Here is a 16135-nt window from a genome sequence, read left to right as displayed (position 1 = left end):
AGGGAGAACATGCAAACTCCATGCAGAAAGATCCCAGGCCCAACCTGGGATTTGAACTGGGGGTCTTCTTGCTGCAAGGCAAAAATGCTATCCACTATACACTGTGCAGCCCCCAGTCAAAACATGTAATATGTAATTTTTCTCAATGATCTGCACTCACAGGAACATTATGATGTCTTACTTTAGAAAGATGTACAGTTTCACTGACAGGATTAAACTGAGTTAAACAAGTGAACCAGGATGTTTTTATGTACTGAGGGTATGAAGCCACTTTAACACAGTCATGTTTAAAATGTATAATCATGGTGTACATTTATTTATCAGTTTTACTAATAAACCATCTCAAACAGTCAAACCTCAAAACCACCCTCTCAGACACACTTCTTGCTGAGTTATTTCCAGCATTGCAAAGACAACATGAGTTCCTCATTCATAGTGGGAACAGAATAATAAAAAATGATGGCAGTCACACAAGACCACATCTCAAGACATTATTATCAAAAGTGCATTCTGAAATAGTTTGTCTTTCATTTAAAGTCATCTTGTTAAATAACCAGTGTGTGAGCTTCACAGAAAGTGTCAGAAATCTAGGAGAAGCTTTTGGACAGTTTCTAAAGTTCTGTGTTTTAAAATGACACGTTAAGTTTCATCATACTAAACAAGGAAAGATTGTCACTGCACTCAACTATATAGGAAGTGAAACAAGCTGCAAGAAAAATGTCAACATACAAACCATTTATGTACATTTTCTCCCATAGGTTCTCTTTTTACTCTGTTGTTCTGCTCAGTTACATCTTGTCTGTCTGATAGATCATCTTTTCAGTTATAAATAAAGTACTTGTACTTTAAGTTATGTGGAGGAAATGAGATGTCAATATAAGATGATGAAATAGTACAAAGTACAATTTTATTTTACACTCATTATGTTTATGTCCTACCATGCCATTGTATTGTACCATTGTACCAGCTGTCTGTTCAGTTAAGAAATACACAATACAAAATGATGCACATGTTTCTTATGGCCTAATCTAAAAGTTCAATATAAACAGATGTTGCTTAAACTTGATATAGTTTGAAGGAAACCCAAACACTGTCTTCATTTGCTGTGATAGTACAACATGAATGATGAGCTGAATTCCAGTTGGACTTAGAAATAAACTGCTTTAGTCATCCACTGCCCTGGTGGTCTTCAAAGTCTTACATTTATATGATTTTTGGCACAGACACTGACTCTAGAAAACAACTGCATCAGAAATGGTGATGCTTGTTGGCCTTATTTTGTGATATCAACACATTTATTGTTACTTTTGACAATAATGCAGTTTAATTCCATATTACTTTGCTTCTCAGACTGCTGCTGTTCTCATACAATATACAGAACTCTATGAATATTATGTCTGATTGCACATTAAAGTTTATTTGACATCTGTATGTAACCAGAGTCTAGCACATGGACTAAACTACAAGCTAAAAAGAAGAAAAAAAACATGCTGCATTTAAGGTAGAAAATAAAGAGGTTTTTAAAAAAAATTAACAAAAGTTTGATCCAAAAGATGAAAGAAGAAATTCAAGCCTATCAGTTATAACCAGCATTCTGTTTGTATCGTTTCACAAAGAGCAGATCAAATATGATTTACACTGAGTTCTTCCGATAAGTGACCTCAGAAATGTGGTTACACAGCTTCTGCTGCTGCTGTACCAAAATTAGATGCAGACAACTTTCACAATTCACTGTTGTTTTATCAAAATCATTTTCAAAACCAATATGAGATACGAGTTGAAACCTCCACAGTCTTTTTCAGCATCTCATATATGTTAAAAGCCCTGTTTTCTGGAGTTTTCAAGGAGTCCTATATTCAGCGTCCATCGTTGATAATGGTCTTCAGCTGAGTTCTTTCGTCCAAACTCATACTGAAGCTTTTACATTCTCAGTTACGTACGTGAGTCTGCACAGAACACAGAACAATTAAAACAGAAAGAAAAGGCTCACTGAAAAGATTCCATTATTCACTGACCTTTTATTTGAAATAAGGGAATTCTTATAATTACCTGACTTCTTCCGACACTTCACTGCTACACACACACAGCAGAAACACACCAGAAGCAGGAGAGCACCCAGCGCAGCACAGACTGGGATCAGGATTTGAAAAGTGTTTTCTGAAGAAAGAAACCACAGTGATAACTATATTACTAGTGAAGTATTCAAATGCAAACTTTTGTGTTTGTTAACGTGGGTGGTGTCTTGCATTTAGTCCAATACTTCAACGGCAAGAAGGACTTTGAACAGAAAGAAAGTAGTCCTTCTTATAATTCCTAATCGGAACAGGGCAAGCAGGGAAACTGGGTGGAGGATCCAACCTGCCCATTTTGTGCAGAGACAGCAGCTTTAAGGCATATTCTTTCAGGTTGACGTAACCGGGTGTTCAAAAGCTTAGTGCGGAGTGAAACTAGGAAACGGCAGGTGAATCCAGGGTGTGGTCAGGGAAAGAGTGCTATCATTCAGTTTGTCTGTGAAGGAGAGAGATGCAAAGAAAGGTGGGCTAGTAAATACCTGAAGGGTGCTAATGACTGGGAGATGCAGATAGATTTGGGAAGAAACTCGTAGTGCCACAGGTTATAGTTTGCCCTAACCTGAGGCTGACAGGTTGCTATGATTGATCAGTCAGCAGAAAGTCTGTTACAAAGAAGCAGGACTCAGTGGAGGAGGTGTATGAAAGGTGGCAGCAGAAACAAGACAGCGAGGTTGGAAAGTTAGAGTTTATCCAGTAGAAGTAGGATGTAGAGGGTTTGTAGCACGATCAACTATCTCAGAATTTGTGAAAGATGGTGAAGGAAATGTCAGACTGAGCAGGTAAGACAAGTCAGTGGATCTGGATGAGGAGAAATAATGTCAGTTGGGGGCCAAAACAGGGTATTTAGTATCAGAGTTGTCACTACCTGTACAGAGCCTGGGCCTGTTGAACATGGTAATACCGTGGAGATTGTGTTGTTAAATTGGACTGTTCTGCTCGTGGTGATGGTGAACGGGAGGAGCTGGCATGGAGGTGGGGGTGGTATGGAGCTGCCCACTTGATAGCCCCGGTGGTATGCTGGCTCGTGCTGCCCATCTGACTTGTCTATCACAGGCATTGGAGGACACGAGGAGCCACATGATGGGCTACTAAACTCATCAGTGGAGGGCATTGTGTAGTGGGATTCTTTACGGAGTGCTCATGTGTGTTTTAAAAACTGTAGCTGAGCAACATCAAAAGTCTACATTAAGACACATCCTGCAGTTTTTGTCAGTTAAAATTACACAATATACCTCCCAGTTGGGCTGCATAAGCTAATCCGAATACAAATATCAAGTCATCTGCCCTGTCGTATGTGAAGGGTGTGGGTTAAAACGTCAAAGGAATTCAACATGAAATCTAAAACAGCTGCTTGTGTATAACTTCTTTCCAAGGTGTTATGCAGCAAAATACAACATTTAGGAAAACATCAGTGAAAAAATCCAGCGAACACATGAAATCTGCAGCAACTTCACACTCTTTGTGAGGATGATATTCATGAAAAAAAATCTCATTTCATAGCTGAGGTGTCACGTACAATATCACTAAAGAACAGAATAGAAAGGTGACAAATACTGAAAGTTTCTGTTAAACCACAGTTAGTTCCTGTCACTGAACCACACCTTTTCTCTACCGCTGAGTTCAGGTCACACACATTAAGAATATAAATAAATAATCGGTTACTGAATGGAAAGTTTTAGTATACCTTTGAAGGTTAAACAGTAGTTACTTTTAAATGCAGGACTCGGTTATATTTCTATGACTTCAATGTAGACTTAATCATTCTTATGAGAATTTCTCTGTGTGTTACTAAAAATATCAGAAAATGTCAATAATCTGAGGTTGTGTTGGTATTTGAAAGTAGCACTTTTAGAAAGAAACACTACACAGCTGTCATATCAGCAAGTACATGTATTACATTGAATACTAGATCCATAGCAGACTGTTTATTCTCGGTGACCAATCTGATAAATCTAAGCAACACTATGAACTTTGTTCTGCTTTTAACTACCTTTTGTTGCACAACTGGTGCATTTTCACACCAAATTTAACATTTAGTAATAGAAGAGCATGAGTAAGTTGAAAGATAAAGTCACATAACAGCATACTTGCCTTCAATATTCAGGTTGAAGGTCGTCATTCTAATAAAGACTCCATCTGGACCAAAGACCTCTACGCTGTATTGACCTGAATCATTCCTCACCACATTTGTGATCTTCAGCGTTCCGTTGTTGATGAAGAACTCTGTTCTGTTTCTAAATTCCTCCTGTATCGTCACCTTTTCTCTCTTCACTCCGAAACAGTTATGGATCCACTGGGAAGTATCTTCTTGCACAACAGGCGATATCCACTGGCATTGGTCATCACTTGGATATACACAGATCCTCCGAGAACAGCAGAGCATGGGGGTGTGATCTGGGAAGCATTGCATTTTGTTTCAGCAGCCGGAATAAAAGCTGGGAGAGACACGTTAAAAAAAGAATAAGTAAATGAGTTAAAACCATTCACACTATTTCAATGCGACTGCAAATGCTTAATTTTGCCTCTTTATGATGATAATCTTACCATGTGTTCCTCCTGCTAACATCACAAGAATAAGAAAATGCTCCATGCTGCTCTCAACCAGAATAGCTGCTAACATAAATCTGCAGTGAACCACAGCTTGAGCGTGTTGCCAGATACCGAGGCAAGACAGCAAACGTGGCGCTCTTGGTATGTTGTCTGCAGAAAAGCAGGAAATGAACCGTCTCACTTCTTCTTGCAATGTAAAACTCACTGTTCGAGTGGGTGATCTGAGGAAATATGCGCAGCATATGGAAAAAAACCTGTGTTCTGTTGTTGTTGAAATCACACTGAGCACAGTATGTGACCAGGATGACAGCACGTGTTTCAACCACTTAGTAACTATTGCCAAAGCAGCAGTGATTTTAGGTTGGCAAACTTCTCCTTGCCCTGTCCAAAAAACGGAAGTGAGAATAAATTTTATGCATCAGTATATATTGAGCAGGTAGGGCATACTTAGGGTTTATTAACTGCTCTGCTGCATGGTAAGGCTTTAATGTGGGCCATTATGGCAGACAGTTTACTCTCATAGCTGGCTGACATTTTCATATAAACTTTAAAAACATTTTTCTGAAGAAGAACAGAATCCACTGTCAGATTCTTGTCTCATAAGATGCCTGTTGCTAATTCCCCTGAAAGTAATAATCTTGTAAGAAGCTTGTAATAAATAGCTGTGACAAATGTCTTAGCTTTCAGCAAAAAACCTATGCGCTCATTTGAATTCTAAAGCTCCTGCATGATAACAAGATTTGCTAACCCAGGGAACAAAAGAAGGAAACTCTCTTGTAATACTACAAAGATTAATCAAGTTAATAATAAAAATACAAAAGGAAAACAGAGTCAGAGTTTTACAAAAACCTTGTTCAAATATTCTCTTTGAAAATGTGTGAAATAAATAAATAAAAGAAGCTGAGAATGAGTCTGAATAAAGGAAACAAAGCTTGCAATTCATGTCACATTGACACAGAGGTAGTCATTATTTGCATGAATCAAAGATACAAAAGGTCTCAGGGGATTTGTCATTTTGTCAAACACACGTTTTATCAAACAGCCCCATCTTCTAAAGCTGCAGTCTCCATGTATGAGAGTAAAACGCATTCCTTAACACGCGTAAAATAGATTCTGTTCACATTTTTTGAGTTTCTAATACTCACTTTAGGAACACACACATTTTATTCAAAAAGATACAAACAAACTAAATGATGGAAATAGTCACCAGTCTTATTTAATGAATCAGTTCTTATGTAGAGACTGATCATTACCTGCAGCTACAGCTCAGTAACTGCAGGTGAACCAAATGTGGTTCCTTTTGTGAAAACACATCTTCACATGTGACCAAAGAGTACTAATATTCATATAACTGTCTTTTTTTTTAGTTTTTTGCTTTCTATATTCTGTTGGACATGATCCTTGTGTTGAGTCTCCTGAAAAACGCTCTGCTTTTGGATAGTTTGAGCTTTTTCTTCCAATCCATGCTCTTTTTCTGGTAAACACTGTCCCAGCTATCCTCCTCTTCGTCTCCCACCCAGGGCACCCAGGCACCTCCATTCAGGTGAGGGTCAGCCCGTGGGTCCTCTGAGGGGTACCTAACAGGCACCGCAGTGCGGTTGTAGTACACCAGTCTGGCTAACAGCTCCTTTACCACATCTGGCCTCTGTTCAGACAGGTCATAACGTTCATAGGGATCTCCAGAGATGTTGAACAGCCACACTGACTTACGGGGTTCAGTGTGGCGTTCCAGGTTCCACCAGCCACCAGGGAAACCTGGAAGCATCTGTGGTGGGATCCAGTCCCCATAGCCGGGGTCTCCTGTCAGGAGTTTCCAGTCTCCGGCTCGTATGGAGGCCTGAATGGCTGTATTCCAAATCCCATATCCTTTTTGGAGGGAGCCACTTCGTGCATGGTTATACATAGGGTCAATGTTGTGGAGAATCTCCAGTCTTGGCGACTCCTTCCCTTCACTGATGGCTTCCCAAACGTTATACCCATCAAGTCCCTCAATCAGGGACTCGTTGCCACCAGCTAATCCCACTAGTGTTGGGTACCAGTCAGTAATATGGACCAGCGCCTTGCTCACCCTCCTCTTCCTCCTCAAAAGAGGACTATGGACGAACCCCAGACCCCGGATGCCACCTTCCCAATACGTGCCTTTACGTCCTCTTAATGGCCAGTTACTGCCACCTGACAAAGGCTGGCCGCCATTGTCAGTAGAGAAAATGATGACACTGTTCTGATAGTATCCATACTTGCGGAGAGCGTATGTTATATTACGAACCGCCTCATCTACTGCTGAGACCATCGCTGCGTACTTCCTGCGTGACACGTTTTCCAGCCTGCGGTATGGGTAGATGTATTCCCGCGGAGACTGTAGGGGCGTGTGAACAGCTTGGAAGGAGAGGAAAATAAACAGCGGCTGGGACTGACGATCATGGGTTGCCAAGATCTTGCGAACTCGCTGTGTGTACAAATGGGTGGAGTATTTGCCCCTCTGACCCCAGGCGACCGACTCCCCCTCATGGAGGTCGAAGCCACACAGCCCAGGGCCGTCACAGGAGTCATATGTGTAGTAGTTCACGCTGCCTGTTAGAGAGCCAAAGTACGTGTCGAAGCCACGGCGAGTGGGCAAACACTCCTTCTTATAGAAACCCAGGTGCCACTTGCCTACCATGTGGGTGGAGTAGCCAAGCTCCTGAAGCCTCTGGGGGAGGGTAACCTGGTCAAAGGGCAGGCAGCTGGGCTGGCGAGGCCGGATGATGGAGTGCTGCAAACCAGTATGGATTTGGTATCTGTAGAGGTAAGGATTAAGAAAACATGCAAAAAGTCAAATGCATTATCATTCTGAATCTATGAGATTCAGTGAGATTGTGAAGTGAGAAAGGGGTGGAGAGGGGACTGAAAGATTACAGAAGAGTAGAGGAGGGAGCAGGAGACCACCCCTATTTCCTTCCTCAAACAATGTGCAGTGACATGAACACACACAGAGAGCTGTGGAAAAACTGTATTTGTTCTGAGACCTGTTGTAAGATTTTTGACAGCCCAATTTATTTAAGAATAACAAATTATTTAAATCACAAATAACAAGTTATGTTAAAGTAGGTATACTTCTTGTGTGAACAGGGCCTACATTTTCAGTCACAAATATGTTTACAACTTGACGCTAAAGGTTTAAAATGGGGATTCTTATTCAAAATTGGGCAAATTGCAAATTGTTTTTAATACCATTTCAATTTCTAACCAAAAAATGAACATCTGGGCAGTTTATTAACAGCTTTCTATGTGTTCAGTTTGTGAGACAACAAAATTATCATTGATTTTGGCATAAAAAACACTTGAAGGCCTTTCCACTGAGGTTCAGGAACATGCCAGGACACCAAAATCTAACTTTTACTTTTGGTTTTTGTAGACTAGAACAATATATGTATTGCCATTTAACTCAATATTGTGATACATAAAGAACAATATTCTAAAACTGTTGAATCTGTCAATTTTCACCTATCCATTTAAGTGTTAATAAAAAGTGTATGTGCTGCAAAAACATCCAAAGTACGGTAATGATTTCATTAATCAGTTTTGCAGAACCTCAGCAGATATTTGCATTTGCATGTACATCAATATAATCCCAGAAAGATTGCATTCTGAGTGACTTTGCATATTTAAAATATTTAAAATCTTTTTTGGTTCAATTTTTATTAACTTTCATTTGTATACATATGTGTATATTTTTTTAAATAATATTTTTTTCTTTCCTAAAGAGTAAGCTATGTGTGTTTTGTGACATGTAAACTGCTTCTGCAACACTGTAATTTGTATCCAGCAGTGAGTATTTAGTTTAAATTGTTTAGAAACTGTGGACACCAAGGACAAAGATTGTACCTGCCGGTGATGAGCTGACTCCTAGACGGGGTGCAGATGGGCTGGATGTAATAATTTTCCAGCTTCACTCCATCTGCAGCCAGTTTATCCAGCGCCGGTGTCCTGATGTCTGAGCTGTGATAGCCGATGTCGTTGAAGCCCTGGTCGTCTGTCATGATGAAAATAATGTGAGGAGGCTGTGGGACTGGAGACCTGTCCATAAAACTTGGATCGGGCTCGTTTTCCACCTGGTTCGGGCTCATCAGATCCCAGGTCAGGTACCCGAGGCTGAGTAGACTCATCATGGAGAAACCGGTCAGAGCTGTCGTTGCCATGGTTCCTGTGATACTTTCTGTCACTCAAACCTGCTTTTTATCCAGTGTCTTGTCAGCGAATCATCTTGAAGTGAGGTTCGAGTTGAAAAAAGATATCCTCAAATATTAAAAATATAACCCTTTGCGTGATTGGATGGCAGTATGGCAACGAGCAAAGCTACTCCTCCATCCTCTGCCTCTCCAAACTGTTCCAGCCTCTTTTGAAAGCATTTCACTTTCCCTAGTGGTCTCATTAACCCCGCCCATGTGCCTTATTGCCACGCTGAAATAACATCAGTCCCCCATCAAAATAACAACCACACAGAGGTATTTCTACTACATCGAGGTGTTAATGGTGAGTTTACATCTCACATTAATGATACTTTGGCTGTGTCTGCACATTACTCTGAGAGGCTGGATGCTCTGGTGCAAACGTTCACATTGGAAAAGCAGCCAAAAGCATCACATCATAAAGCTCCTCTTTATTCATGTTACTTCATGGTCATTTGATTTCAATGATCCACACTGCCAACTTCACAAATTACTAGAAAGCAAGTAAAAAAAAACATCTCCAAATCTGAGCAGGTTTAGCCATGGGTGACAGAGAGTCTACAGAGAAACACCCTCACCCACGGCGTGTGGGGGAGATGTGAGTCTCAGGGCGGCTGTGGGGCGCTTCAGACACAATCACAGACACTGTTCCCCACTCCACTCCACAGCGCTCACCAACACTCACTCACTATTCCTGCTGTTTTATGAGCTCTGCAGAGCCGAGGAGAGAGAAGGAGCAGGCTTCCCCGACTCTGATAACATCTCCAACCGGGCGTCAAAGAAGCACTTTACAAATCATCCAGCGGGTCAACAGAAAGCAGCAGGACTGCACAGCCTCAGCCACAGCTCTGAGTGGAGGTATGGTTGCATAGCATCTGGTTTGAGGACTTTCATCATCCTGCAGTTCCACTTTGAGAAAAATGCAGGGAATCAACTGTGCTGCATAATTGTGGAAGAAGAGTTGAATGTAGAAAACAGTTGATAAGAAAAAAATATAAAGGCCTTCTGCTGATTGCAAAAGGGGAAATGTAGGTTGATCTGGATTTTTATAAACTGGCGTAATTAATGATGAAATTAGACTTGTAATTGTACTTTTCAAGTGGCGAAACAAGTTTGGAGACACTTTAATCAGCTCTCTTAATCTCTCTTTGTGACCTTTTAATATGTTGAGCGACTTGGTGAAAAAACATCTAGTTTCTCCTGACACCTTGAAGTAATGACATCTCTGGTCTGTGATCGCTCCACACCAGTTCCTTGACCTTGTATTTGACTGGACCGATAAACCCACCTGTGAAGCAAAAGCCAATAGGTCAATTGAAGTGGAGCTTTCCTCAGACATTGTTGAGATGCTGAGCAACACTATGATTTACACCATTCCTGCTGAATCATGTGATCAGCAAAAATGTCCCGTTTCTTTTTTGTCACACCTCATAAGAATCCTAATATTTCTATCTTCTGCATTCACTGTCAGAAGATACTTTTAAGTTAAAAACCAAAGTCTTCTAAATGCCTCAGGGTCACTGAGGTGAAACATGGTCTGCACACACACGGAAAAACGTCAGCAATTGGTCCACATACTGCAAGGTAAAACATCACACCATGCAAATGTTGATATTAGGACTTGCGGGCACGGAGGTCGCAGTGCAGCCAAAGGAAGTATGAGCCTCCAGTAAAGGGCATGAGGCTGTGACTGAGCGTGTTTGCCCAGCAGCAAGAGAAGGCCTCTTTGGAGTGGAGTTTCTCAGGTCAAGTTGGGAAAGAGGGAGAAAAAAAAACATGATTGAGGTGCACCTGAAGTTTTACACCATCATGTTTATTTATGTACTTTTCCTAGAGGGAGCGGCTTAGATGTCTGATGGTCTTCACATAAACCCAGAGATGTTGTGCAATTACATGGACTGAAGCTGATATTAACAATTCACAAGAGGTTAAAGTCAACAAAGAGGGAAGGACAGAGAGCCATTAATACCTCTGGGTGGCTTTCAGGTAAGACAGAGTTTCTTCATCTTTGGGCAGCCACACTTATGAGATGTGACTCATGTGATTTCTGTCGGTCAGAGGTGTAGATGAGGCAGCTTACTGGGGTCGACAACAACTCTGCTCACATCACAACACAAACAACACACGTGCACAGACGCTCACATCTCTCACACACTCAAATATTAACATAACATCCGTTGATAGGTTGATACCGCAGATGTATTACAGCTCACACCGCACGTTTGCTAATCCTTTCATGAATTGTCATGTCGCCAAAGTCATTCCACCAAGAATTCAACCATTAACCAAGAAATGGTTTGATGACAGTATTTACGGAAAGAGCTACGTTACGCTGCACCTGGAGGAGAATTTCAGTGACACTAAATAAACAACAACCTTGGTTTCTGGAGGTTATTTTTTACAGCTATTTGTTGGTCTTATCTTGTGCGGCTGCTAAAAATAAAAGATATGCTAATTTATTAATATTCCTGTAAACCGCAGCGGTCTAATTCCAGTAATAGCATGATTCAGATACACTAAGTGGTCACGTCAGGTAAGTTGAAGGAGGTCACTCTGCTCACACTGAGTTGTTGTTGTGACTCAGTGAAAATTAAAGTTTTAAGTCTACAGATCACATTCTTAGACTCTTATTCGGCTCCTTTCATGTTTTAATGACACTGATCATCCCCCCTCTCCACGCTGTCGTAAATATAAATGCTAAATAAACCCTTTCAGTTTGAATTTACCGCGCACACTGCCTGAGTTCTACAGATCCACACATATTTGTGGTGAACGAAAGAATCCTAATTAACTGAATATTTCAAAAATGTCATAGCAACTTTTAAATCTGCCACTTTGGAAGGTCTCAGACTTACACTGAGAACATCTGTGGAGTGTTTTGTTTGTTTATTAGCCTCCTAATTATCCAATCTGTGTGTGAACAGAGTCCCATAAAGCGTTATTTAGTTAACAACGCTTGGTTTTTTTGCTTCCTTTTAATTAAAAGTGGATGTATAAAACACAATAAACGTGTGGTTTAGTTCAGAAGGACAGACTTCTTGCCTCAAGCTGGAAAGACTCATTCATGAAGTGAGTGTATGATACCGGTAGCTTTTCCAAACCCCACGTGTTGACCTCTCACCACTTCCCCTGTTTCTGTGGTTTCATTTTCTCACTGTCAGATCAAAAGTAAGCTTCAGTTGCAGACTGCCATTTGTTTTATCTGTTAAGACTTACATTAAACAACTCATAAACTCCTAACAAACTCACAGAACACCCAACAGGCCTCACAACATCTTCTTGTATCTCCAAACAGCTTCATGTGAGGACCCGTGGAAAGCAATAATGAGTTGAAAGGGAAGCAGGGACTTAGAGGGGGAAGCTGCTGCTGCTGCCACTCTGTGTTGGTCGACACCAGATGTTGGCTTTGGCTAAAGGAAGAGGAGCTGTTACTGAATACTGCTGCTCCCCTTCCCTGTGAACACTACCACCTTTCTAATCAACGCAGCCCTGCCAGTAAACCTGCACATTACTCCCCCTCTCACCCCAATTTTCTAATCTGAGTAAGACTGGATGGAAGTGTTCTTGTTTTCCTGTGCGCCAACCCCGAGCCAAAACCTTTACTTTAAGTCTATTCAGCTTGACGCCTCTCTACTATGTACAATAGCTGCCTTGTTTCACAGTTTAGCTCAACATTTTTGCTCTTTTTCATCTTTAATCAACCTTTCACCGAGAGTTCACCAAATTTAGTATTTTTTTGGGTCATATACAGTCACCTTTCTCTCTTGACTCAGATTAGTCAAATTAAACCAGACTGTCATCATGACATTTTCCATTTTTTTTTACAGAGGTTGAAAGCAGTCACTACAAAAGGCCTAAAACTGAAAAAGACAGGATTTTGAGATTTAGGTAAGCAGAAAAACTACATACAAAACATCCTGACACCTAATTATTTCACTTGATAGAGTTTCGCTGACTAGATGATGTATTCACTGCTGGAGTCCCCAGAATACACAGCTTAAGTTTACTGGCTTAAATTTTAGCTTCATTTTGAGTTTACAGCAAATTTGGCATGTTTTCAAAAGTGTTTCCCCAGAAATTCGACATTTTTGTAACATAATAAAGCCCAGATGTGATTTATCCGCTTTTAGCAGATTTGTCTCACAGTATATTCAAATAACAACTAAACTTTGTGTTTCAGTTTGTCTTTGCGAGTTCGTGTGGGTTTGAGTCTCTGACAGTGTGTGGTTTACCGTGTCACCTTCAAAAGCAAAAACCACTGTCAGTAGATCTGCAGTGCACGAAACTGTTGGTACATGTGTGAAAAATAGGTGTTCATCAAATGAAGAGTATGATCTCTAGGATTTCCTGTCTCTGGTGGTTTTAACGTTCACAGATCAGGCCATACTTGTGACCTCACAGATGAGGCAGTCTTCAAGGTAGAGCTCCAGCACAAGTGTGTTTGATTTGGCTCTTGTGAAGCTGCAGCAGCACCTGGTCAGTAAAACCAGACATGACACTTCATTATGACCCTCCTGCAAAGCCACCTGGATGTACATCTGCAAGAAACTTAATAAAGAACCACAAAGGGGACACTGTGCACAAGTTTATTGGCTTCTGTTATGTTACATTAATGAATTAGCCCACTCTGTTTCATTCACATAATATAAGATGAATTCACATTGAAGAAGTGTTTTACCTAAATTAGTTTTACTGCTGTTTCAATGCAGCAGTGCTGACAAGTTGTGACACACTGAAGGTGTCCAGTGATAACAAACCTGACCGGCTGCAGTTGTAGGTAATTACCTGCAAAGTGAGCACAGATGTGAGCTGCTAAATGCACGGAATGTAAAGTAGATTTATTTCCTGAGAAACAGACTGCCATTTACGAGGGTAACCTGTACAAACATCCCCATCATTTTACTGCAGCATGTCATCAAAGCCAAAGGAAATGTTCGGCTTCTTTTTTTTGCTTGCACTCAAAGATGTGAAGTTATTTGGTCCCCTGCTTCTTTTCAGTTTCTTTACACTCTCTAAAATCCTATTTTAGCCACATCGGTATGTAATTTAATGTGTTACGATGTTTACAGTGAAAGTGAGCTGAGGAAATATTACATTTCCCGTTGTACAAATAGTTTTCTCTTCTGTTAAACTTTGGTGGTCTGTCTCATCAACACTCTGAGAATGGGAGCTGAGTCAGCCTCATAACCGGCTTGTTTGCCGTCAAATGTGAGCATTTGGGGGAGAAGGGTGGTGGACGATGGTGAAATCAAGCCTTGGTGAGACCCACTGAGCACTGACGTTGGGTTTGGAACTCACACTGCTTTCCTTTCCTGGTTTCCCTAATGAATGGGCTCTTTCAGACGTTTTACTGCTACTGACCCTCTGCTTACCCAATAATCTCCTCTAGTTTGACCCAAAGTCTCCCCACCAGCATTTTTTAAATGTATTTCTTCACAATCTGTTGTGTTTAGTTATCTTTAGTGTTCTCCCAAACCAATCAGACTAAATAAAAAGTCACTCTTTTATCCAAAGAAGTCTGACAGACATTAGCCTGACCTTCCTGTCAGCTTTTGAGACATTTCTGATCCGTTTCTTTGATCGAATAGTTTGTGGATTGTCTGGCTATGAGGATGGGGAATGTTTTTTCTAACATGAAGAGATTTAAGAAGAGAGCTGAGTCAAGAAACCAAGAGCCACAGCGGAAAGAGCTGAGGAGGTAGCTACAGGGCGGACAAGAAGACAGAGTTTATTTTAAGACTTACAGGATAATACTGGAGTTATTTCCTCAAGTATGAGCCAGTGGTCGGCGCTGGCCCTTACCTTTAATTTCTCACCTTTAAACATCTGTCGTCACAGCTAAATATATATCAGAACCAGCTTTGCTCTCCACAAATGTGCCCCCATTCATTCATGGAGAGCTTGTAAAGCTTTTAGCAGGGCGAGTAGCATGTTACAATAATCAGGAGGCCTGAGTTTTTGATACACACTCATATATTAGTTTTCTATCTCTGTTTATTCTGCTGAGTGATACAAGAAACTCAAGAATATGCCACTATAAACCACATACTCCACACAAAACAAGACTGATCCAGATCGTGCAAATCTCTAGTTTCTCTCCTGGGACAGAATATTCAGCTGAGCTGAAACTGACCAAAATCATTACAGGGCGACAGCAAAGAGATGTGGAGAGAAAGGGTTTGTCTAAAGCACAAGTGGCGGCTGGCCCATAGGGGGCGCTGGGGCTCCGCCCCACCAGCTGTGGAGGGGATTTTTTTTTTTCAATCAGCTTCAGTTTTACTTAATAGTATGTGTGTGCCTACATGTATTTTAAATCATTTAAACAACATTAACACCAACCGACAACCGAATTTCCGCCGAACTACAGTATGTCATTCTCCCACGGGGCGCTCGGCAAAGTGCCCCTGACCTGCAGCTAAATAGCCAATCAGATTATGGTTGCTAGGGGAAAATTACTAATAATTGGCGGACAAGGTACGTTTTATCCGTTTGTTTCCTGGCTATAAAACACACAAGCAGAAACAAAAATCAAGCCGTTTTTTCGTTTTTTCGTTTTGAACAAAAACAAAAAAAACAGGAAACGGTTCGTTTTTTCGTTTTTTCGTTTTCACCCCCAAAATGAAAATACGACTCCATATTTCGTTTCATTGGTGGGCGGGGCTTCGGAGCCCACCGGTGCACAATAAAGCTCCTGCCCATCACAATAAAGCTCTTGCGCTGGCATTCACAGACAGACTGACTTTCATTGTATTGCCTGCCCCCACTGCACTTCCCCTAACTCTAAATCAAAGCAAGTCGTGTACACAGTAATGACAGTCATAACCAGTGGTGTAGTCTAGTTTTTTCTAGTGGGAATACTCCAACCTCATAAACCAAAGCCAGGTCAGGTTCTCATATATGTGCGCGTGCACTCACATGTCCACGCGTACACACACACACACACACACACACACACACACAGCAGCAGCTCCTTTATTTCAAACTACCAATTAGATACTTATAGACATTATAGCGGCTCCTCCTCCTGCCATCAGGTAGAGCTGATGTTTCCTCTCCATCAGGTAGACCTGATGTTTCCTCTTCATCAGGTAGAGCTGATGTTTCCTCTTCATCAGGTAGACCTGATGTTTCCTCTTCATCAGGTAGAGCTGATGTTTCCTCTTCATCAGGTAGAGCTGATGTTTCCTCTTCATCAGGTAGAGCTGATGTTTCCTCTCCATCAGGTAGAGCTGATGTTTCCTCTTCATCAGGCTCCCTTTCCTAAACGTTAACCTTAGCTCCAGCTGTAGTGTTCCCTAAAGCGGC

At 41.1% G+C, this 16135-nt stretch overlaps 1 protein-coding gene across 1 annotated transcript; it reads right to left on the bottom strand.

The window, feature by feature from the left end:
• Positions 1 to 6000: 6000 nt before the first annotated feature.
• On the bottom strand, positions 6001 to 8800 carry arsia (arylsulfatase family, member Ia). The gene is made up of 2 exons (XM_022216523.2): positions 8487 to 8800; positions 6001 to 7399 (listed from the first exon to the last, which is right to left on the bottom strand). The coding sequence occupies exons 1-2, from the start codon at positions 8798 to 8800 to the stop codon at positions 6001 to 6003; spliced, it is 1713 nt and encodes a 570-aa protein (XP_022072215.1).
• Between the last annotated feature and the right edge of the window lie 7335 nt (positions 8801 to 16135).

This window comes from Acanthochromis polyacanthus, chromosome 10 (genome assembly GCF_021347895.1).
Source record: "Acanthochromis polyacanthus isolate Apoly-LR-REF ecotype Palm Island chromosome 10, KAUST_Apoly_ChrSc, whole genome shotgun sequence".
NCBI lineage: Eukaryota > Metazoa > Chordata > Actinopteri > Pomacentridae > Acanthochromis > Acanthochromis polyacanthus.
This window is presented reverse-complemented; position numbering and strand designations above follow the sequence as displayed.